Source organism: Lepidochelys olivacea (genome assembly GCF_965140295.1).
Source record: "Lepidochelys olivacea isolate rLepOli2 genome assembly, chromosome: 6".
NCBI lineage: Eukaryota > Metazoa > Chordata > Testudines > Cheloniidae > Lepidochelys > Lepidochelys olivacea.
The window spans coordinates 80,458,744-80,484,569 of NC_140416.1; the positions used below are offsets into that span (position 1 = coordinate 80,458,744).

General features: G+C 39.7%; 1 protein-coding gene across 4 annotated transcripts in view; it reads left to right on the forward strand.

Moving 5' to 3' along the window:
• The window catches only part of AKAP6 (A-kinase anchoring protein 6), a 403,733-nt gene that overhangs the window by 195,301 nt on the left and 182,606 nt on the right, over nucleotides 1–25,826 (forward strand). For 3 of the 4 annotated variants that reach the window (XM_084632749.1, XM_084632752.1, XM_084632750.1), the window contains exons 6-7: nucleotides 13,337–13,433; nucleotides 14,725–14,891. In XM_084632749.1, coding sequence (XP_084488875.1) covers nucleotides 13,337–13,433; nucleotides 14,725–14,891 — 264 coding nt within the window. The remainder of the gene's footprint in view (nucleotides 1–13,336; nucleotides 13,434–14,724; nucleotides 14,892–25,826) is intronic. The other variant, XM_084632751.1, reaches the window with a different exon arrangement.

A 25,826-nucleotide genomic window follows, 5' to 3' on the forward strand; every position in this document is an offset into this window, starting at 1 on the left:
GGAATTAAGAAAAGTTTTTGTAAAAGTATACCAATGGGAAAAGAACCAAAAAGAAAGTATGTCCTTTATGGACTTATTTTCAGAAGGTATAAACAACCTCTGTTCCCACTTAGTTCAATGAATACTGCAAGTGCTCAACACCTTTCAAAATCAAGATGATATTAAGGTTCTGATCCAATTCTCAGTAAGTCAATGGGAGTTCATCCAGTGATTTTTGTATGGGCTGAGAGTCAGGCCTGAAATGAAAATTAATGATGACTCAAAATTGTCTGGGGTACTTACAAATTTGAAAATATGCAAAGCAACTGGTCCAGATATTGTGTTCTAGGCTAGAGTATAAAGGAAAATAGCTAACTTTCTGTATTGCTGACACTTTTCTGAAAAAATTAAATATTGGGGTGGAAATGAGAGACTAGAGAAAAGTTAAAATGTAGGACTTATTTTCAGATAAAGAAAGAATGATCTTGGTAGTTACCAAATTTTAAACCTAAATTACATCCCTAATGATGAAAAGTTTAAGAAAAACACTAGAAAGTAATAATACTATCAGCAACAAGCAGCAAGGACTTATAAAGAATAAGTATTGTCACACAAACTTGATTGCTGGGTTTTTTTTTCTTTTTGGATAGAATGACAAAATTAGGTCTCAAGCTGAAGCTATTTGCATGAGTAGTTATTCACATATATGTTTGCATAATTGGGGCGAGTTGGTGTGAAGAACGTGAGAATTTTCTGTGTCTCAGTTTCAGGGTAGCTGCACCTGCATCTGCCCTCTACCCACCGTGGTCCTCTCCAGGAGTTTCCAGCCAGGTCTCATATCTCCAGCTGTCACCTGTCTGGACAGGGACCCTTGTCTCACTCCCTTCTAACAGGGACGTTTTAAGGCTGCACAGCCCCTGCCATTCACCGTGATACCCCCAGCAAGCCAGTCTGCCTAAAGGCTAGCACCTATGCTTTGCTTTTTCTCTGAGGACTATGAACAGTGTACTGCCAGCAGTTAAAAGTCACCACACAGCTCTTTCTGAGCAAGCACATTTATGCTTAAAGTTAAAAACATTATATAAAAAACAGTAAAAGTTCCAAAATATGTGCTAAAAGCTTGCCAAAGACCACACATCAGTTTTCGGGGGCCCTAGTAAGCCAATGTCTTTCCAATCCTTCTACAACAGTTGGGGCCCTCTTTGGACAGAAGGTCCTGTCTATTTGCTGGAGCAGAAAGAAGGCTGTGTGTCAGTTCAAGCTCATCCTTTTATACCAAAAGCCCTTTCTTTGTCTCCTAGTCTCTGGAAAATCCAGTTTGAACCAATATATGCAATCAATCGTAGGGGGTGGAATTTCTCTGGAGTTGTTCAGTGTCAGTGACTCGCCTTAATCATCACTTACTGTGTTTAGTTCCTGGAGGAGCTGTGGTAACCCTCCCACATGGAACAGAACACAGTCACACATGAAACATTCATAGATTAGTTATAATATAGTCTCCAAGATGTTGCATGTGATGGCAATATCTATCATAGTCTGCATTAATGTTTGTAAATGTTTGATATACATGTACACACACACATACACATATATCTGTGGCACTAGAAGTTATGTGTCTGAGTCTATGGAATCCAAAGAGTTAAGTCCAGCTTGAGCTTTTCCCAGCTCTCCAGGACCGCAGCAGGGTTGCCACCTCGTGCTCAAAGGAACAATACCTGAATCCACTGTCTTTTCTAGAGAAATGCATACGCCAGTTTGGACCTGGTGTGGGGTCCCAAGTCAGACACAGGAACTTTGAAAAAAGGATATTTGGAATTTATAAACTGTGAATTATGCGGGAGAGACACTGCCCAGAGAATCAGATTGAGAGATAAAGATTTCAGGGAGGCCTCACTCCAATGATGTGAGCCTCCCTAAAAGAGGCAAAGAAAGGCCCAGGTTTAGGTAAATTAATATGCATTTAAATGGTATTTTAACTCATCTCCGTATTTGTGATGTTTCTTTGGATAAACAGATCACACATGTTTTGAAAAAGCTGTCCTTTCTTACTGCAATTTCATACTGGGTCACAAGCTCCTGGAGAAAAATATACAGCAGGGGCCAAACCCAGACAGATGTGCTGGAGGTAATATTGTTCTGGGAAACAGGGAGGGCTGTACTGTGGTGATCCAGCCCAAAAGTGAGGGGCTGACAGAAGTGCAGGTATGGGCCTCATGGACGAGACAGAGTGGTGTCAAAGTACAGCATTATCCTGGAACCATAATAGTTGGTAAAAGGATTTAAATTTAGATAAAGCAGTTTGATGCTGTGTCTCATGAAATCGTACTTGAAAAATGAATGCAAATTGGCTTGGATAGAAACATTGTCATGTGGACGAAAACTGGCTAAAAGACCATAAACAGAGTGGAATAATAAACAGCAACTTATAGATTTCAGGCAAAGCGTCCAGGATCTGATGAGATCAGTGTTAATCTTCAACATCTTCACTAATTATCTGGAAAAGGAAATAAGCAACAAGATTTTGAAATTTGCAGGTGATGCTAAATTGGCAGGAGTTGTGAACACCAGTCAGTACAAAGAAATAACACCTTTGAACCTGGAGAGATTAGAATCACAAGCAGAAAATAAACTGAGAATAAGTTTAGGAAACTGTAAACCTATACTTGCGGTGGGCAATCTAAAATGCACATACTCAATAGCAAAAAGAAATATTGTAAGATGTAAAACCGGAAGAGATTAGAGATAACAGCAAATTTGACATGAGTTTACAATATGAAATTTTTGTAGAAAAAAAGCCATTATAATTTTGACCTGCATATGCAATGGCATTCCATGACAGAGTAGAGACATAATCATCCCTCTCCCTATACAGCTTGAAATTATGCATTCAAATCTTGGTACCACATTGCCAAAAGATACTGATAAAATGGAGAGAGTATTTTTGTTTCTCATCTCTGTAATCAGGAGCCATGAAAGATTTGACTTACGAGGAAAGTTCAAAATAGCTATCTGGGTAAAACTAAGAGGTGACCAAGGGAAAACATAACAGTTTACTAATAGTGGGAGGACTTAAACAAAGAGAGAGACACATTAGGTGTAGTGCTCAGGTAATGCAATGAAATTGGGAAAGGGTAAAAGTAGGCAGAATGTCAAGAAAATATGACAATGAGTCATATTAGATTGTATAATAGTTTTCCAAAGGAAGAGGTTGAAATTACGTCATGTGGGATGTTTAGAATGGAGATGGACTAGAAAATATGCGGTAGGGATCTCTTCTGAATTAGGAAAGGGAAGCTGGATGATCTAATATTTTTTCATGTCTAACATCCAAAAATATAAAATTAGTATTCTGTATCCTAAGATTTTGAGGCTAGTAAGCTCAATTTGCTTGATGGGGCATGCATAAAATAGTTTTCATCTCTTATTTCTATGAGTCTATCTATAAGATCATCTAGTCCCCCTGGCTTCAGTTTAGGATTGTTCCAAATAGTATATTCTCCAGCGCTTTCTGCAGTCTAGTTTTTAATGTCTCCAGGGATGGAGCTTTCACTGTTTTCATTAGGAGATTATTACACAATCTAGTAGATCTCACTGTCAGAGAAACTTCCCTGATGTTTAGCTTAGATTTTCTTAATTTAATTCCATTAGTCCTAGCTATTACACCCTCTTATACTTACCCATGCTAAATAAGTTTTCTCTCTCCTTGATGTTCTTCCTTGTGAAATACAAATGGACATTTACATTCCTTCTTCCCCTTAATCATCATTTAGCTAATCTTGTTTAGTTCTTGGAATCTTTCCTCTGCCCTTTAAACCTTTTAATCATATTTTTTTGTTCTTCATTAAACTCCCACCAGTTTGTATGTAACTTTCCAGGTGTGCTAGGTGCAATATCAATTTCCAGACAAAACCATGTTAAAATTGAGTTATGGTTGAGAGTATGTGTGAGTAATGTAAGATAAAACATTTCAAGGATGTTGTAATTATCACATAACAAAGAATTATGAACCCAGATTATTCAGAATTAATATTAAATTTAAAAGAAATCCTGACATGTTAAGACACAGGAGGCATTGTTAGGGCACTCAAACAACCTTATTTCTGTCCTGCAGCAACACTATGCAATAACCATGTGATTATTATTATGAAGCTTGAGAGCTGAGAGCTTATCTCTATCCAATAAAAGATATTTTCTCATCCACCTGGCCTCTCTAATATTCTGGGACCAATGTGGGTACAACAACACTGCATATTATGATGAAAGCATTCAAGTGCTTGGGGTCCCAAATTAGCTTAAACTAATTTTAGAGGCACATTACATTTTAATTCCTTTTTATTATGGTATTACGGGACAAAGAAATATTCAGGATTCGTTTTTTTCCCCAATGTTTATCTTTCAGCACAGGGCAGTGCATGAACTCTTCTCCAGAGAAACTCTAAAAGAACTGTCTTCTCTCAAAATGGCTACCATTTCCCATTGTTCTCAACAGGCTTATGACCAGAGGTTGCCCTCAGTTAAGTGTGCCCTCTCACAAAATGTTCACTGTCTCCTATTGTTCCCAGTAACCATAAAAGCAAGTTGCTATTGGGGAAAATGATAGCCCAATACTGTTAGGAGCTAGAGAGAAACACCGAGGAACTGGCGAAGGCAGAGGCCACCTGTGCTAAAGGCAATATATGGCTTCAGTTTCATTGAATACAAAAGATAATGGCAGCTGATTTGAAAGGCTTTTTGAGATTCTGTGAAGGAAAAAATATTGTTGAGCATCTGTTGAAGAAGAAACTGTCATTTATGAAAAATTGTGGCAAAAATTACCACTATCCTAACATTTCTTCATATGTAGCCTAAGCGCAAGATTTCACTATTCCGTAGAGTCCAGTTTTCAAATAATGGCACCTAAACAGGATGTCCAAATCCTGAATCAAACCTAAAACAAACAATGATATAGTAGATTTAAAAAGAAAAAAGCTAGAGATACAAACTGGTGAGCCAAGAGAACGTTCTTTAAAAAAGCTATTCCTCTATGCCCAGCCCTTTCTTAAATCTAGACTTTTATGAAACCCATTCTAGAAGTTCCTTCATAAGAGCAAGTTTGAACAAGAACTGACAATATTTAATTTACTGTTTACTTAAAACAGGCTGTGCTGAATAGTTTGTAATCATGCACTTCACAAGAGATGCACCATGCATGTGCCTCACATAGGAAAAGAGCACCTAAAGGACCTAAGAGTAGGTTGGGTAATTTCATGTAATTGAAGCTGAGTATAGATGCAGCTGGATGTGGCGCTGTTTCAAGATGATGTGGATGCGTTTGATAGGAAAATTGGAAAAGATGAGATATTCTTCATTAGGAAGGGGGAAAAAAGACTTGCTGCCCTAGAAAAGATTCATTTAACATAACGCACCAGATATTACAATACAGCTTGATTTTCAGGTGCACCTATTAACCAGTAATAATGTTAAACTGAAGATGTAAAATATGATGAATAAAGATGGGCCAAAACTTCTTGCGTTTGATTTGCAATTTTGTAGTTGTGCAAAATTCAGATTTTACTGATATATTTTGTAAGACACAAATGCTGTGAAAATGCTTGAAATTCAGCAAAAATTAAACTTGTACTAGCATATTGGCCTCAAACAGAAGGGGCCCCACACTCACAGGTAGGTATAAATAGAAAGAGCGGCAAAGCAAATTGTCAATTTGATGTAGTGGGGTGCCAGTTTTGGAACTTCAACAATGTAAAATATTTATTTGTTACAAATGTTAATTACTATAACTACAGCACACAAATAAACAAGAAAGATTGGTAACAGTAATCGATAATCCCTACAACAGCAAGTCCACAGCTGTTTTTATATATGTCAGTGGCTCTCAACCTTTCCAGACTACTGTACCCTTTGCCGGAGCCAGATTTGTCTTGCGTATTCCCCAAGTTTCACCTCACTTAGAAACTACTTGCTTACAAAATCAGAAATAAAAATACAAAAGTGTCACAGCACACTATTACAGAAAAATGGCTTACTTTCTCATTTTTACCATGTAATTATAAAATAAATCAATTGTAATATTAATATTGTTCTTACCTTTCAGCATGCAGTATATAGAGCATTATAAACAAATCATTGTATGAAATTTTAGTTTGTACTGTTTTCGCTAGTGCTTTTTATGTAGCCTGTGGTAAAACGAGGCAAATATCTAGATGAGTTAATGTACCCCCTGGAAGACCTCTGTGTACTTCCAGGGGTATGTGTACCTCTGGTTGATAACCACAGATATACATGACTTGTGAAAAATATGATTGTGATACAGCTGAAGGTGAGATCAGCAATACATATGTTACATGCATTTATAATGGTGAAATGCTAGTCTACACAGTCACAGACAAAATTGGACCAGACATTTGGAAAGATGGGGAAAGTTCAAAAAATGAGATTCTCTCACTTCTTGGATATTTTCCAGTTTGATTGTGTTATATTTGAAAAATATAACTTCTGAACAGTTTGACCTAGGAACTCCACATTTGTTTTACTCTTCTCTGGTAAGGAGTAATGCACTGGAGGGTAGAAGAGATAAATAATTGGTAATCAAACCAATTTTCATGTGAATTTTAAACAATGTAGTGTTCTAAAGAAACCATATGGCAATACACTGGCCTGACACAAGCTTCTTAAACAACACATTATTGCCAGGCCAGCATACATTTTTTTTTTTTATAATCCACATCAAGCAGAAATATCCTGCAAAGTCTCTAGAACAGAGACCAGGGAGTCTGCATCAAATTGCCTTAAAAGCTCCTTGCTCATACTTTCCCCATCAAAAGATCCCCAGTGTCTAGGAAACTGCACAGGAATATGGGGCTAAAGACTTCATGTTCCAGTCCAGGGATCTCAAACTCAAATCACCACACGGGCCACATGAGAACTAGTACATTGGCCCGTGGGCCGCATCACTGACACCTTTTCATATAATGGTACAAAAGCCCCTCCCCCTGCTGCTGCCCTGGCCCTGACCCCACTCCACCCCTTCAATGAGGCCCCGCCCCTGCCCCGCTTCTTCCAACCCCTTCCCCAAAGTCCCCACCCCAACTCCGCCCCCTTCCTGACCCTATTCCAACCCCTTCCCCAAATCCCCGCCCCTGCCCCGCCACCGCCTCTGAGTGCGCGGCTCCCTGCTCCTCACCCCTCCTTCCTGGAAAGCAGTAGGCACCGCCAAACAGCTGTTTAGTGGCAGGAAGCACCGGGAGGTAGGCAGAGGAGCAGGGACATGGCATGCTGGGGGCGGAGGGGAGCTTGGGAGCTGCAGGAAATAACTCTGGGGGGGGACACGGGGAGCTTAGCGGGCCACAGCAAATAACTCAGCCCGTGGGCCACGTGTTTGAGACCCCTGTTCTATTCCCATCTGTTTCACTGAGTAATAACAATTCACAAATATTTATTGGAGCCTCACACCACCCTTGTAAACATAGATGAATATCATAATCTCTATTTAACAAATGAGGAAAGAGAGACACAAGATCTCGTGACTTGCCTAAAGTTATAGGACAGTGCAAGAAGTGGTAGAATCTAAACCTGATTTTCCACACCTGCAGCTCCCATTGACTTCAACTGGAGATGTGGGAGCTCAGCACCTTTGAAAATAATTCCCTACATCTCTTGTCTAATGCAGTTGCCAAATCCACTAGATTCCCATGCTTCTGAATCAGTACAGTGAAGATAATGGCGTCTGCAGGTAGCTGTAAACATACTAAAACCCATATATTTTCAGATTTCACCTGTGGAATGTGAAATTTCATTACTTTCCAGATGAATAAAACATGGCACAGAGGACCACACTCCCTTTTCTAGCAAGTCAAAACCTCTCCGTGTTTGTGTCCTCTTCTGTAAAATGAGGATGTGAAGAAAAGTGGGGAAATTGTCTGACAGAGGTTCCCTGAGGATTAGATTGTGACTGTGGACATCTTAAATTTGTAAAAGCTGTTATTTGTACTGTTGATATGTAGAATGTAGCAAATGAATACTACAGTATGTACATACATACATACATCCCTTTGTCTCACTACACTTTGCTATCAAACAATAATTTTGTATTTGGAGGTGCATAGACCTTTTGAAAACAGTGTGGACTATGTGTTTTTTAATTCATGATATATCCAAACATGTATTTCTCAGTGGATTGTGTGTGTCCTGGGAAAAAAATAGTAGACAAGTGAGCCTGCAAGGTGTACACAGATATAGTTTGGTTTAAATGATATGTCAGTGTAAGATTAAACATTGTTTTTTTAATTTTCTTGGTCAGGGATGCCTTGAGCCTGTGTGGTTTTTTGTGTCATACATTGGGCTGGATTCTCATCCCAGAAAAGTGAATGGAATTTTATCATTAATTTTTATATACCAGTGGGATCAGTCCCTTTGTTCCAGAGTCAATCAATTCTCAGGGCAATGATACAATGTGATAGTTAAGGGTATCTGGTGAGCTTGAGTGTTCATACCCATGTAATACATTTTTGTTGTTAACTTTAAAATGGAACCTTATCTTAAAATTTTTAGTCTACGGTTTGCACAGTGTTTTGGAGAAAACCACAACATTCACATAGACGTTTCTTTCTCTCTTGTTTTTAATCTTAACTGTAGTTTAATGTAGTTATCCTTGAGAATGCAGCACTTCCAATACCACAGCACATTCAGTACTGCTTTATGGCCTTGGACATGAAATCCAGTACATGACATTCATTGTCACTTATCTTGAAGAAACAGCTACCACATACGGATGTGCAAGCTCTGTAACTGACCTTAACAGCTATTTGGCAAACTGGTTATTGGAAGGAAGATTCCAGCACTACACACTTATACCACATTTTGAAGATATTTCTTTTGTATAATAGGATATCCTGTGAACTGTTCACATTTGGACTGTAAGAGTAAAGTAAAGCTGAGTGGTTCTAAACAATACAAATTAAAGTAACCTCAGGGCAACAGAGAAAATTATTCAAACCCACCAACAAGATGTTATAAAAATCCATTGTACCTATAAAATATGGCTTCCAGAAAACTAATGGTATACAACAGTGCATTTCTGTGAACTCATCCTGCTAGCAAGGGTTAGAACCCTCGATAAAGCTGCTTTTGTTCTGCTGACTCATTGTGGCAGGTGCTGCTCAATAATTCCACCTTGAAAACAAGGGAAGTGGGAGTAGTTCTCTGGGGAGAAGGAAACCGGGTCCTTGGACTGAGGAAGTCCTGGAGGGACAGCCAAATTCAGTCTGAAATATATTTGTGGTGGTGTTTCTGAGAACCCAGTAACACACCTGGGAGAGGTGAGAGTCTGAACACAAAGACAGAGTTTGTGTGCTGTGAGAATGGGCTGGGGTTCAGTCTATTCACACAGTTTAGTCTGCGTCAAACTGATTCATGGAACGTTTCCCCATGTAGTGCTCTGGAACCAGCAATTTCCCAGGCAAAAAATAATTTTCCTTATCTGGATTTTAATAGTAATATTAAAATATTTTTACCGGTTAAAGGACACATCATTCAAAAGAATTTCTGAAAAGCTATACTTCGCTAATTTCAACAGCAGGCCTTAGTGTCTGGATGAGTTCGTATAGCCAGCTGTATTAGCAATGGAGAATTCAAATCCCAATAGTTTGCAATGGCTGTTTACATGGATGCTAAATAGAGAATGCAACCTTTGGGTTTAAAATGGCAACTCTCTTTTGTGAAGAGCTGGTGAATACATTTTAAAAAATGCTTTCCAGCTGAGTGGATAAAAATCAAGTATTTTTTTTTAAAGCAAAAATGTCAGATTTTTTATGAACATTGACGTTTACTGTCAAAGTTTTAAAGAAAGTAGACGCAATGAACGGATGGAAGTCATTGGTTAAGCACTTGGAACCAGGGTTTGTTGAAGTGCTAAACCAGCTTTTGACAGCAGTAGCCTCTTTCACAGGTGCAGAGAGAATGTTCTTCTTTTCAGTTTATCCAACTAGTTCAGGCAATGACTAGTTCATTCAAATGTGAGGAACTAATTGGGAGCTGAAAAAGCAGGAAACCTTGTTTTTCTTTTCCAATTTATGAACAAAAACTAGGTGTGAGAGGATAAAAATCTGTTAATTCTACAGTCTTGAAGGACATGGTGACCAATCAGTTCAATTCACTAAGTATAGATAATATTTCCTTTCTTTAATAAATCAGTTAGTTTTAAGTGCAAAACTTAAAACTTTTGCAAAACTAAGTGCAAAACTTTAAAAGTTTTGATAAACTTTTTTTCTTATTTATCCAGCATATTTAAGGTAGTTTTATTTAACTAATAAAATTAAAATGCTGGTTTTGTGCCTCCAAATAGAATGACACAAATCATGAGTAAAAATTTAATCATCTAGTAATTAAGAAATGCATGATTAACCATTTTCTAACATAATAAAAAAGTAAAAATGAAGAGTTGGAATAAATGTAAATTAAGCTATATTACTGCTTAAATAAATTTAATCAATATACTGTATCTTCTTGGATAGCAAAAAGATGTACTAAATTTAGTATGCAATCTATATTTACTTGTAAAACAACATGTTTTAGTGGTTACCAACTAGAGAATCAAGCTTTCTTTATGGAAAAAACTAAAAACTCTGCATACAAAATAAGATTAAAGTCGATTATTTAAATCAGAGTTTCCTGTTTGCTCATTTAAATCATAATTAAAATTGGTGATTTAAATTACTTTGATTTAAATCTATCCACTCTGGTTTCCAGTCATTCTTTTGGCAGGGCTAGTTATTTAAGTTATGTAAGCCTTACTTCATATATTATGTAACTGTGGTATTTTCATAGTTTTGCAAATTACTGGTCAATGACACTTTATAGATCCAAAAATAATTACCATGCAAGCTACACTTGTGTTAACACTGAAATAATCATATATTCAGTATTGCCCTCTAATTATATAGTACTTAATTTGTAATTAATTGGTCAACAGTTGTATAAGTAAAGAATATTCACGACATTTGTACACAATAAGAGTTTCCTATCTATTATCAATTATTTCATGTACTTGTATCATACCCTATTTAGTATACCTTCAGGTTTTTTATTAGGCACTTAATGCCTGTTCAGTTTTAGGGAGTTACTAGATTGAGTTTTCCTGGGAATAAAAGCATTGTTAAATGCAGAATGGTTTAACACAAGACTTTTTTTCATGAAGCTGCTGCTAATGTTTAGAATTTTAAATTTCTCTCTTTTCCTTCAAACTGTGCTGCTATGCAGGCAACAGTTCTTCTCCGTCAAACAAAACAACTATAGGAATATTATAGCGGCACCAATTGCAGCTGAGTTAAAGATGAGCTGAGTTTAATACTTAAATCATGGATTCAACCTCTGTTGTGTATGAACAATAGTGTGCATCTTTCCTAAAACTGCAGCACATACTCTTTAAGTATAGAATGAATTTTCTGCAACTGTACAAGTAAATCCATTATTTATATATTTTTAAATAAATTTAAAAATTGGTCTTTTAAGAAATGAAGCATAGTATCAGACCTCCATTTTTGCTTGTTTGCATGTTCCCTAATAATCAGGCATAATGGAACAACACAGATTCTTCCAACTTCCCATATAATTAAAACATACGCTATCTCTGGAAGCTGGAGCCTTGTCCTCTATTTGAATGCTCAAGTCCCGTTTGTATGAATGAGCATTCTATGCATCAGTTAGGATGTTTTCTGAGAGAGAGCAGAATTCTATGTAACCACACTTGATCAACAAAATTCCCCAAACCCCAACAAATCAAATAAAAATGATCCTCTTATTATAGCTTTGGTGCGTTCCCTCCCAACCCCCCTTTCCCTTGCTTTCTCCCAGTGGCAGCATTTGTCCCATGGAGGCCCCCTGCAAAGCCCAATTCTGGTGCCCTTGCTTTTGCTCTACAAAATGGCATCCTCCACGCAGCATGACCTCACATTCAGTGTGTGCAAGATCACACCACTTGGAAGACGCCATTTTGTAGAGCAAAGTTGTATCCTCTGAACAGGTGGAGTGTGTTCTGGCTCCACTGCAACTGTGTTTGTCACCAGGGACAAGTAACTGAGTCACCATATCGGGGCCCCCCTCGCTGCCTTGAGGACGCCTGCAGTTGTACAAGTTGTAGGTATCTAATGCCCACCAATGCTTTATCCTAAGGCCACACTGCATTATTCCCTGTCACATGATACAATTCAAATTGCTATAGTTGGGTTTAATACAGTTTGGTGACAGGAAGGAATTGCTCTATTCTACTTGCAAATGTTTTCTTTGTTTCCCTCAGAAAGGAAGCTTAGATATTTTGTGGTGCCTGGTAGTTAATTAGTAGGATTTGGAGCAATTCAGGGCAGTTGGTGGAGAAACTAAAGTACAGTTGGGCACATGCACAGTTCAGTCTAACATCTACAAACAAACTCATTCCCAGATGGAGAATGACCCTTTCATCCAGAGGGCCATGTACTTATTGTTCTCACTCTTCACGCAGAACTCCCACAGATGACCGTAAGAATTGCCTGTGGGACTGAGGGCCACATATGAATTATGATTAAACATTCCAAGTATTTCCCTCTTCCTTTGTTTTTTTTCTCAACTGTTTGGATAAGAAATTATAAATTATAGTTCACACTTACCTAATGGAGATATCAAAGTGGCATATCATGCCTGTTGATGAAAGGGTAACCCCTGTTTCCAGATCATCTTTATGTTAACAGCTTATAGTATAATTTGCAGAATAAAATGTAATTAATTTCTTCAAAGCAAATGTGATAATTAGAGACTCATTGTAAAATAATAATAATGCTAGTTAACGATACTAATGCCCAAAAGATTAAAAACATTTGTTTTATCAATTAAGGAAGAAGGTACCTGATGCAGCATGATTTGTTGTTTGAAAAAGGAGATGGAAGTTAAGTCAGAACCACAATATTAATGGATTTGTATGGGTGGGCATAAGGCTAATATATTCAGTGTTGTACATTTTTATGGTTTCATAAATAGTATTATTAGCAACATTTCAAAGGAAATATGAAAGAGAGCGCTCAGATGTGATGGCATAAACTCTGTGTGTTTTATAGAACACTATTACTCCAGATACAGCCTACAGGATGTGACTTTTCATAAAACCTAATGAATTTCTAGATTTGTCAGCTGTTTCAACACAGATGCACTTTGCTATTCTCACGGAAATATTTTATCCCAGATCTAAAATATCAATAGCTTTTAATATTGCAAGTTTGTTTGGCTATTTTGTAAATGGGGCTGTGGGTCTTGATAAAAGTAGCAAGTAATTTTGTACAGGTTTTATGTTTTGCTGCCTCTCCAACATTTGATACTCATATTTTTTTCCTTGCAGAGTTTTAAGTTGAATGTAGATAGCCACTGTGCTTTAAAAGAAGCTGTGGTAGAAGAAGGATGTCAACTTCTTGAGCTTATTGTATCTCACAAATCAGGTAAATCTTTCTGAAATATTGCAAGTCTTTATGTCTCCAGACTATTAAAGAATGAAGAAGCATTGCTGTAAATTACTGCATATATTCACTTCCTTATGTATTATTAATATTTACATTATCAGATTGACCTTCAAGATTTATAAATGTTTCATATACTGCTTACAATGCTGTGATACTTATAAAATGAAATACTACCTCAAATAGTCTGTTCATTTTATTTTGGTCTTGCTGCTCAGCTGAGTTTCAATTGAAATCACATCACTGAAAACCTCACACTGACATGTTCTTTGATATAGGTGCTATGGAAATAACATTAAGATAATGAATTAGGGTTTCATATATATATTCTGCACAGGTAATTGCATTGGTAAAGGTGGGGGGGGTTCTTATTTTTCTTTTTTCTTTTTTTTTTTTGTTACTTACGTAAACTAATTCTTACTTCAGTTTTAATTTATTAGCAAAATACTTTAAAAATAGTTATATCCTTTGATTATGCTTGTCTATTTCTGAAAAGGACTTAAATCTGGGTGCATAATTATATACTATTTTAGACGTTAGCATGACTAGCTTAATAGTAGGGTTTTAATCATCATACTTTACTACTGGGTATTGGTGTCTTAATTTTGGCCCACTTAGCATACCTTTCATCTAATTTGCAGTTGTCCTTTTGTTTACATTTTTCTGGTCATTAGAGCTGTTGTTTCACAATCTACACCTATTTCTTGAGAGCTACAGACAGAACTTCTTTAATGCAAAAGCTATAGTAAATCAGTGAGTTACTGGTATAATTCCCGGGGGGTAGAGAAGCCACAGCAAAGGTCTCAAAGCTGTACACTGAGATAAATTGTGTATGTTGCAGTATGTTTAGAAAATAATAATTTAAAGCACAGAAAATATACAAAGGAGTGGGAGGGATGAAATATTACATCTGGCTGGGAAGTTATTGAATGTTTAGAGCCAGGGCAGAGATAGCTAGAGGGGGGAGTTTCCTGGGCGTTCCCCACTACATATAAATCACTAGTTCTGTGACATTTTATTTTCCTTTAAATTTTGAGCTGAGGTATAATTAAAATGTAACATTCTGGCTAATTGTGGGCTAAAAGAGATGATATGACCATATAGTAGTGTTAGCAGTATGAACACAATAGTTCCTGGCCTCATTTTCGGAGTATACTGAAATATTTGCTGTGTTTTTTCTTTTAAATTTCCTGATAAGCCATTGTGTAAAGAATATTATTTAAAGATGTAGCTGAGTTTACAACTTTCATTTTTTTTCCTCCTCATTTTGGAGAAGGACTGAAGGACATGCTGCAGATGATTGCAAATCAGTGGAAGGAACTACAGAGGCAAATCAAACGACAACACAGCTGGATTCTTAGGGCTCTGGATATCATCAAAGCAGAGATACTGGCTACTGATGTGTCTGCAGAGGATGAGGAAGGGACTGGGAGCCCCAAGGTAAGTGGCTTGAAGTTTGCCTTATTTCCTCTTATTTCCGTCTTCTTTTGAACTTAGGCACCACTGAAGTTTTCTTTCCACCCTAAGGCTTTTTCATTTCTACTGGGTAATTTTTTTCTTTTTTTATAAACAAAATGAAATGGCTTACTTTGAAACAATAAAAAAAAGCTTAAACTTTCAAGTTTTCCAAGAAGACCTCTTTCACAGTGTGTAAGGGAGTGCAAAGGGGCAGGAAAGAGACATAAAACATTTAGTAAACAAAACATAAAGCATCTTTAACATGAATAATCAGAATGGTTTTAAATTGTTTTGTTGCAACTATAAATCACTATAATCAGTGCAATCACTCAGCTTTGACATCCATTAGCCGCTTGGTTACAGCAAATTAACAAAGAAGAGAGAAAGTGATTCATTATCTCATTCCTGTTAATGACTATCAGATGCATTGCCTAATTAGGGGATGGCCATTGTAGTGGGAAGAAGGTTGTATGCTTTGCCACAAATCTTTTTGCTCTGGTTTAAGCCTTCCATAATAGTGCATGCATTGAATACAACATGTACTTCAAAAACAAAGTATTGACATCTGTAATCATTTGGTGTGCATTAGTTATCAAGGATGGCTATAATATTTACCAGTTGCCCAATGTGATACTTGCAAGAGTAGTTTAAAGAACACAAACTCATCCAAATCATGCAACAGGTTCAGTGGTGGAATCAACAAAAATGGATTTATTTTTGAAACCACATTGATTCTTCCATTTGCAATTCGCAGAATAGTCCAGTAACTTCAGTACCTAGGCATATGGGAGACTCCAATTTATAGAAAAATTCAAGATTCCCACTTCCAGAGATGTTTTATAAATTAGTTTCTCTGATTCTCATGCTCGGGGAACAAGTTGTGGTGGTGTTTGCCATTTTTAAGGACCACTCTGTGAAATGGTGTTTGGTGTCACCAGTGAATTAAGTTAAATGTCCAGCTCCTATTACTTGGCTGTGAACTCTGGGAAGGATCTTAGAGATTGCGGAGGAGTCATCAAGAGTAATAGTGTAACAAGAGCGAATTAACAAACCTATATACCCAGACTGAAACTGATATAATATCCTGAGTCACTGACTTGGTTAGAAGAGCTCCAATGTCAAATGGCCTTTTCTAGGGTAGTGGGCAGAGGAGCAAACCTTGATTTTGTGGTTCAGTCCATTAAAATACACAGACTAGCTAAGAGTTAAAAGTTTTCACCTTCTGTAATATGACGGTGTATTGGATAATATTCCCATATTCATTTCACTGCATTATCTCTGAACAGATTGATTCATCCATGGCCACAGGCTAAATGCTTAACCAAAATTAAAATGTAAAAAAATTTATTCAAAAATTCTGCTTAGTTTTACTACGGAGAACCAAAGTCTAGAGGGATGGTGTTAAAATATTTTATTGGGAGAATCAGAGGCCTAACTTAAACTGACCAAATATCCTTAATTATTTATATGGCGAGGTAACAGTTCTTTCCCACCAGGTGGAAAATGGAAAACTCAGAGAAATTCTTCCTTATAGTTGGTTCCTCCACCATGAAAAACAAACAAACAAACAAAAACCACTGCCATAAAGACACTAGCTGGACGCTATTTCGTACATTGTCACCACCGCATAGGATGTGACCTTGTAATGGATAACAGGCAAATACTGCAGTGAAATGCATATCTCTAAATAGTTCTGATCATCTAGTGCTTTGGGCTGAAAGATTAATTAAAAATAAAACATAATGGGAAAATATAACTCTAGATTTCAGTTTACATGTACTTCAGAAGCCATGGGGACCCTGAGAAGCATAAAGGAGAATCTAAGGAATATATCTAGGGGGTATTTTTCTTTTTTACCTTGTTTGAGAGACTGCAGGAAAGGAGTTGGTCTTTGAAATTCTTCCTATTTCTGTTTCTTTACAGATCTCTAAGACTCTAGGAAACTTTTCCCCTAGGACTTTTAAAAAGTATTTTCCCAGTACTATGGCATATTTTATAGAAGCAAACAGAGAGAGGGAAGGAAAGAGGGAAACTGCTGTTCTAGAAATGTATCTTCAGCACTCGCATTCAGGAATTTGATTTGGCTTATGAGATTATATATTGTATTGTATGGAAGTTTTGTAATAGTTTATATCCTGAAACTCAGCTTTGGTATATTCAATTCTGAATACTGTGGAGGACTTGAGGGATTTCAAAATGTTGTTAATACCTAACTTCTTACAGTGCAGTGCATTCTCTCCTTGACCTTTTACCATGGAAATGAAAACTAAAAACAGGAAAGGAATACTTAAAGCTCACTTACAAATGTGTTGAAGTCTCTAACGTTAACCAATGTCCTTAGTAGTAATTGGTAGTTTGTGATTTTTAGAATAACCATACAACTAGTATATCAAGCATAAATTTGAGTATATGTTTTGTTTTTTATCCATAGAGAAGTACATTTAAAGAAAAACGGACTCACCTCATGTGTTGCAGTTTAAGAAGTTTCATTGTGTGATGTTACTGCTGATAAATGTAACACACAATTCATCTATTCTAATTCAGGCTATTAGACGTATAAAGTAATAATTGTTTTTTCTCCTCCTGATTGAAGCTTCTATTAGAAGTATACTAAAGTAATTAGAAGTGAGGGGGTGTATGTTTATATTTATGTGTTTTCCCACGTTGGGAAATGTCTGAGATGCCTGCTTTTTAACTGGCTTTCTTTAAGTTCCTATGAGTTTCACCATATTTTCAGCAGAAGAGGACTAGATAGGACTTACATTGGTGCAGCGTTGCTCCTCAGTCAACAGAGGGATCATTTCTGAGCAATAATGATATTGAGCATAAGATGTACTTTCTCCCCTACTGGCTATGTGACTACTTCAGTAATCTGAAAAAAATTTAAGGGTCATGGTAGATAATCTGTAGAACATGAGCTCACAGTCCGATGTTGTGGCCAAAAGGGCTAATCTTCAGATGTATAAACAGGGGAATCTCAAGTAGAGAGGGGTTATTTTACCTCTGTATTTTGCACTGGTGCAACTGTTGCTAGAATACTATGTCCAGTTTTGGTGTCCACAGTTCAAGAAGGTTGTTGATAAATTGCAAAGCATTCAGAGAAAAGCCACAAGAATTGTGAAAGGATTAGGAAACATACCTTACAGTGTTAGACACAAAGAGTTCTATCTACTTAGGTTAACAAAGAGAAGGTTAAAGGGTGACTTCATCACAGTCTAAGAATTCCTCCATGGGGAACAAATATTTGATAATGAGATTTTCAGTGTAGCAGAGAAAAGTATAACAAGATCCAGTGGCGGGAAGTTGAAGCTAGATAACAATTTACCAAGGGTCATGGTGAATTCTACATAACTGGAAATCTTTAAAACAAGATTGGATTTTTTTAAAGATATGCACTGTTCAAAGGGAATTATTTTGGGGAAGTTCTGTGGCTTGTGTTATACAAGAGGTCAGACTAGATTACCATAATAGTCCCTTCTCACCTTGGAATCTATAACATAACTCCCATGTTATGTATTTATTTTAATTCTGCTGCTGGATGGAATTTCACTATCTGCTGTAGTATCTAGTAGATTATAATTATCTTCCTTGAAAAGAAGATACAAATCCTAATACTACTCACTGATAATGGATATTCCCCTTTTGCCTGAGTGGTAGAAGACTATGTTCTTAGACCAGGTTGTGAGTTCTGTTCCCAATACTTCATAGGTTCAGTAAACCAGTGATGATTATGTCTATATGTGTGTATAGCCAGTGATTGCTAGAACTCACATTTTTGTGTACTGCATAGCAATGCAGAGCAAAAGCATTGGAAGCCAAGGACTATGTAAGCTAGTCATTTAAACAGATGTAGGATATAGCATATGCCAAGTATATATCTGTAGTCTTCACTTTTAAAGATGTTTCTCTTCAGAATTAATAGTTAATATAATTAATTTTTAATTTCCATTTTTAAAAAAGAAAAACACATAAAAGTTAAATTCTTATGAGAAATCCACCTGATCATGAACCATTTCAGATAGATGGGGCTAATAGTTAGAATGTTGAGACCTAGCTCATTTTTCTTAGGCAATAGAGATATGCAGTCTTGTGAGAACTGTCTAATCCAGTGGTTTTCAAACTGCGGGTTGCGACCCAGTACTGGGTCGCAGACTGTAAGGCATTAGGTCACGGCGGCTCTGGTCAGCACCCCCGATCGGGCCGTTAAAAGTCCAGTCAGCGGTGCTGTCTGACTAAGGCAGGCTAGTTCCTACCTGTTCTGACACTGCGCTGCGCCCCGGAAGCAGCCACAAGCAGGTCCGGCTCCTAGGCTGAGGGGCGGGGCTCCGCAATGTGCCCCTGCCCTGAGCACTGGCTCCGCACTCCCATTGGCCGGTTCCTGGCCAATGGGAGCTGGGGGAGGCGGGGATGGGCGGTGCCTGCGGGCAAGAGCCATGCGGAGCTGCTTGCGTGCCTCCGTCTAGGAGCCAGACCTGCTGCTGGCCACTTCTGGGGTGCAGCATGGTCCGCGGTGCCAGGACAGGCAGGAAGCCTGCCTTAGCACCCCCGTTGTGCCACTGTCTGGGAGCCATCCGAGGTAAGCCCAGGCCCCAACCCTGCAGCCCAATCCTGTCGCAGCCCTGAGCCCCCCCAAATCCAGAGCCCCCCCAAACCCAGAGCCCCTTCCTGTGCACCCCAAACCCCTCATCTCTGGCTCCATTCCAGAGCCTGCATCCCCAGTCCAGAACCCTGACCCCCCCCCCACACCCCAGCCCAGAGTATCTTCCCACACCCTGAACCGCTCATTCCCAGCCCTACCCTGCAACCCTCACCTCCACCCCCCAACCCTCTGCCCCAGCCCTCATCCCCTCCCTCACCCCAAACCCCTCATCCCCAGCTTCATTGGGTCGCAGGCATCAACAATTTTCTTCAACTGGGTTGCCAGAAAAAAGTTTGAAAACTACTGGTCTAATCCATATAAGGAACACTTTCTATTAGTAAGTGAATAATAGAAGCAGCAAGGTTTTGAAGAATACTGAAAGTATCAGGTAAAAATATGGTTAAATAGATAAAACTGAGAACATGGGGAAAAAGTAACATTTTGTGATATGTCATATGGTAGAATGAGTATCTTTGATTCTAAAATAATAGATCATCGTAGGCAGAATTACACAGGCTGAAGTTGTAAATCTATATCCACCCTCTGTTTGAAAATGAATCTCTACATCAGGGGAGAAAATGCCAATGTTATTTTTCCCTAATTTATAGTCAGTTTTATCAAACCCAGAATTAAATGTTGGATGTTGTGGCTCCAGAATCATCCATCACTCACCCAACTCCCTCTTGTTTCTCAACTTTCTTGTTTCTCTCGTAGTTTTAAACAAATAATTAGTTTTCAAAAACCTAAGAAAAAGAAAGCTGACATGTCTGCCATGAAAATATGGAGACTCATTGAAGATACTAAATCTCTACTACAGATGGAGGTGCCTGATAAGTCTCCTTGGGGTACAGCTACAGTGCAAATGATCTCACCACACTTTAAGCAGTGGGGGTATTGTCTGGCTTGTAGGAAAGGGCGGGAGTGACTTGGTGCAGCAGCTTCAGACTAGGTCAGCATGGGAATGCTGACCCATCCCCACCAAGTGACAGAAGATGCAGAGACTGTTTAGGTCCATGGCAGTGGAGGAAAGGCCCTCTTTTACCTGGACCAGGCAGAGCAACAGCTCTCATGATGCCACATGATAGCAGACAGGTGAGAACAAGGAAGGGGAGGGAAATAGTTCGCCCCTCTTTCAGCCCATAGCAGTAGAAGCAGGCATTTGGTAACAGAAGGGGAGGAAGTTTCAAATTCAGCTTGGAGCCATAGCAGACCAGTGAGAACAGGGAGCGGGGGGGGGGGGGAAGCTTCCCACTTCCAGGCCACAGTGGCAAAAGATGTTTTGTAGCAGAAGGGGCAGATGAGGGAGTTTGGGGCCACAGCAGAGTGGTGAGAACAAGACTGGGGAGTCCCCTGCCCTCTTACAGCCAGCTATAGCAGACGTGTTAGAGGAGACGGGAGAGGGAGTTCCAAACCCAGCTCAGGTGGGGACAGAGTGGGACTCAAGGGGCCATGGGAGACTGGAAGGATGGAATCCTTGCCACGTGGGCAAGAGGTTGGATGCAGGCCCAGGGTTGGTGGATCCCAGGATGGTCTGTGTGTCTACCAAATGGATTCCCCTTTACTGGGAAAGAACGTAGATCCTGGGGAAGCAAACACTCTCAGTGGTGAACTAACTGCATTTGGAGGTGGAGGAGCCATCAGAGAATTGACTCAAATAGTCTGGGCAGTTGCTTCCAAAATTGTTTCCGCAGCACTAAAAGGTTTACAATGTGTAGTTATTTATTTGTCGTATGCAATCTGGTCAAGACAAGCCACCGCACTCTTAACAACGTTCAAGGCATGAAGCCCTCCAGGAAGTTGAGTCATTTTGCAGTTCTCAACAATATGTGTCATGGTTTGTAGCTGCCCATACTGACATAGAGGATTGTCTCCAAAATGCCACCAAAATTCTGCTGCAGCACAAATTCCATGTCCGATACAAAACCAGTTGAGAAGGCTCCATTGCCTTTGCGGCAAATCAAATCCTGGTTGAGGTTGAATGGGGTCCGATTCAAGATAATTATTAGTCACTTTCTTTGCAGACTATGAAGCTCACCATACATCCTCTACCATAAATCCCTCACCTGGTAAATTTATCCACAGTGGGCGACATGAGGGCAGACGACCATGTAGTGGATTAAAAAGTCTTTAAATAGTGGTAGATGTGGCATATCACACAATTTTGTCACAAGCTTTACTATGCTTTCCTCTTTGCAAACACAGGGCAGAGCAATATCGCAAAGAGCCAACAACCATGGTAGAGGAGTAGATTTATGTGTGCCTAAAATAATACACATAGTGGAATTAAGTTGTACATTGACGTGTTTGTGTGAGATGAGCGAGCCCGTACTGTAGTGCAGTACTCCACCGCTGAGTAACAGAGTACCAAGGCTGAAGTGTATAACATTTGGGCATTGGCACCCCATGTTGTTCCAGTCAGCTTTCCAAGCAGGTTGTTGCACATTTTGACCTTAGTCACTGTCTTTGTAAGATAGCCACGATATGTGAGAGTTCTGTCCAACATGACGCCTACATAACTGGGTGTGAATCATGCTTTATTTGTTGACCATTGAGAACTGTGTTCAGCTCTCTACCCATTTGTGCATGATGTAAGTGGAAGAAACTCGACAGTGTCTTACTTCCACTTGGTATTAGGCGCCACCGACGACAAAAATCGGCGATAGCTGCCATATCTGTAATCAGAACACTCTCAAATATGTCAAAGGAGTGTGACTGCATGCTGAGGCATATGTTATCTGCATAAACAAACTTCCGAGACGCAGTATATGCTAGGTCATTTGAATATAAGTTGAAGAATGTTGGAGATAATACTGATTCTTGCAGGAGGCTGTTCTTCTGGTGCCTCCAAGCACTTGTTCTATCACCAGTATGCACACGGAAATGGCGATTTCTCAGAAACAGAGCCATACTAACCAACTTGGCATAGCTCTAGACCAGTGGTTCTCAAACTTTTTTTTTCACGGACCACTTGAAAATTGCCGAGGGTCTCGGTGGACCACTTAATGATCTTTCTGAATGTTGTTTGTACCGTTAGCTAACTATTGTAAAGCGCTTTGGATAAAAGCGCTATATAAAAAAACCCTTAATAATAATTGGTTTTTTGTTCTACAAATAAAGGCACATAACTCATATTTTAATATCAGAAGTCTTACCTTTTTAATGCAATGGATGTGCCCTCTCTCCCCTGCCACAGCAGCCCCCCGAGCTGGGGCTGGAAAGATGGGGGGTCTCTCCCTCTCACCCTCACCACAGCAGCTCCCAAGCTCGGGCTGGGAAGGAGGGGAGTCTGTGTAGTACAGATATTGGTGGCTCCACAAACACTATGGATCTATGAGAGATGTTTAGTGATTCTGTGAAATTTCAGGAGGAACAGGTACTGCAGCACATGGTGTCATTAGCTACCCAGCAACTGGCATCATCAATCATCTCCATTCACCTAGGAAAATGCACATACTCTTGTCACTGTTAATATGCTTATGGATCTGGTGCAGATCCTAGAGCCCATATGTCATTGTGGACAAAAGTTGGCTTTGTTCATGGTGGCATTTCTGGTAGCATTTTTAGGAGCTTTTAGGATCAGTGAACTAGTACTTGTGTCCTGTAGGGACTCTTCTGGAAGGACTTTGGAACTGAGGGAAATACACTGGGAGGGGTGATCAGTGATATTAATCTTGAATAAGTCAAAGATGGATCAAGGAGGCTGGGGTGAACTCATTATTCTACAGGAGAGTGACGAGCCCGCAATCTGCCCTGTTGAGGTTGTGAGAGTATATATGGTAATAAGGCCAGGGAGGGATGGGCAACCTCTATATTCATGGTGACGGGAGTCCCCTCACAACATGCAAGTTTGTTACTGTTTTAAGATGGGGACTGATGAGGTTGGGGCTTCTAACACATGAATTTGGTTCCCACTCATTCAGGATCTGGGCAGCAACAGCAGTGGTCCAGCTGGATGTGAGGGCTAGCGCAATTCAGAGAATTGGGAGTTGGCATTCTGAAGCATACAGAACATATGTGTGACCCCAGGTGGGGAACCAGGGTTAATTTTCCTGTGTATTTGCATTCCAGATGCTGGCAGATAGTGGTGTGGCTCTGCAGCCACAGTATAGTTTACTGGGTATATAGGCAGCTTTACTGGTTGTCTGGAGGTTCACAGCTAGGCCACAGTGACGAAGCAGTCCTGAGCTGGAATGGGAAGAGGGGCATGTTATTAGATAAGCTAATGCCCCTTATGTACACTGTGGTGGCCCGTGAACAGGCACCTGGTATGATTGTGGTTCACCTTGGGGGAAATGATTGGGAACATGGAAAGAGGTGGCCTTAGTGCTCAGAGCTGAGAGGGCATTGGGGCAGATCCTGGAGCTTTTCCCATGAGAAAATATTATTGCGTCGAATATGTTGCAATTCAGGGTGTGGCAGGGAGGTGTGAAGCCCCCATCAGTCAACAAAGCTAGGAGGTATGTGAATGGGGAGGTGGCAAAATTCATAGGTGGCATAGGGGTGTTGGTAATTTCTCATCTGGACATAGCATACGGGGCACCAGAATTATTCAGGGAGGATGGGGTCCACCTGTGAGACTTGGGAGCTGACAGGTTTTTGGCAATATTAAAGAAGGCATTAGTAGATATCCAGAAACCCAATTAGATACGTGGGGTAGGCAGCCAAGCTAATTGCCAGTGCCTCTGTGGTGAGCGTCCAGTGCAGATCCTCTATAGCAAAGAGATATGGTGATCAGATAAAATGGATTGGTAAAGATTTAAAGGAGATATTCTTTAAATGAGCAGAGACAGGGGGACGTTCAGGGCTCCTATGCCTGGTATGGAGGGCCAACACTCCCTCATTGATACCCTCCCCCCCCCCTTTAATCCTCATTTGATGGTGTCCCAGCACAGGTTCTGCCAGACATTTAGAGATAATGTTGCAGCCTAATTAAACCACATCCAGTGTCTTATGTCTTCCTTCTGGCCAAGCTGGACAATGACCTCACAACACATTAAGCAGTGGGGGCCATTGTCTCGCTTGTCGGAGAAGGTGTGTGGCCTGTTTAAGGTCTAGATAGGCAAAGTGACTGGCTGCAGCAGTTTCAGAGTAGGTCAGCATGGGGACATTGACCCATCACGCCCACCCCAGGTGACCCGAAGAGAGGAGGGACCATTTACGTCCTCCCCAGTGCAGGAAAAGCCCTCTGTTACTTGGACCAGGCAGAGCAACTCCCACCCAGAAACGTAGTTAAATACCTGTGGGAATTACGCTAGTCATTCCTTTCTCAGAGGGCTGGGAAGGATGTTTTTCCTCACAGCCAGCATGGCCAAGGTGAGGTGGGGTTTTCACCTTCTTCAGGATGGTTGGGGGCTTAACTGGGGCAAACATGAAACAGGGGCTAGGCAATGATGTCACAACTCATTATGTCAACATGAGGCAGATGTCCAGTGCAGGTCCTTTATAGGGAAGGGATATGGTGATCAGATAAAATGGATTGATAAAAGATTTAAAGGAGGTATTCTTTAAAAGCACAGGTTTCAGAGTAGCAGCCGTGTTAGTCTGTATCCGCAAAAAGAAAAGGAGTACTTGTGGCACCTTAGAGACTAACAAATTTATTTGAGCATGAGCTTTCGTGAGCTACAGCTCACTTCATCGGATGCATCCGATGTAGCTCATGAAAGCTTATGCTCAAATAAATTTGTTAGTCTCTAAGGTGCCACAAGTACTTCTTTTCTTTTTAAAGGCACAGAAACAGGTGAGGATTGCGGTTCCTATGACTGGTACAGTAGGGAGCCAACCGCCATCCTTTATAGACCCTCAAGGTGAGGGGTCCCAGCAGCAGGTTGGCTGGGGACCAGGATGGGTAAAGGGGTAGGGCTGACAACAGCCTATCCCCAGGTATATGTAAATGATGGTGGAATTACCTGCACTGTACACTTTTATCTGATTGTTATTCCCAGACATATAGGAATAAAGTTCCAGCTTAAATAAACCACATCCAGTGTCTTATGTCCTTCTTCCAGCACAGCCAGACAACTTATCAGACACAGTGGGTTGGTCAAGACTATATTCCAGACAACAACAGATCTCTTCTCAGTTTGTTAATGTGAGGGAATGTTTGAGAAATGTGTAACAAAACAGAAAAAGAAAATAGGCAGGGAAATGCTGACAGCCCTCACTCTCTGGCTAGACAGTTACATCCTAGTTGTCCAGACCATGCTTCTGTAGCTGCAACATTTAAGACTAATATTATGATACAGAAGAATGTATGAGCACATTTCTTTGGTCTCTGTGAT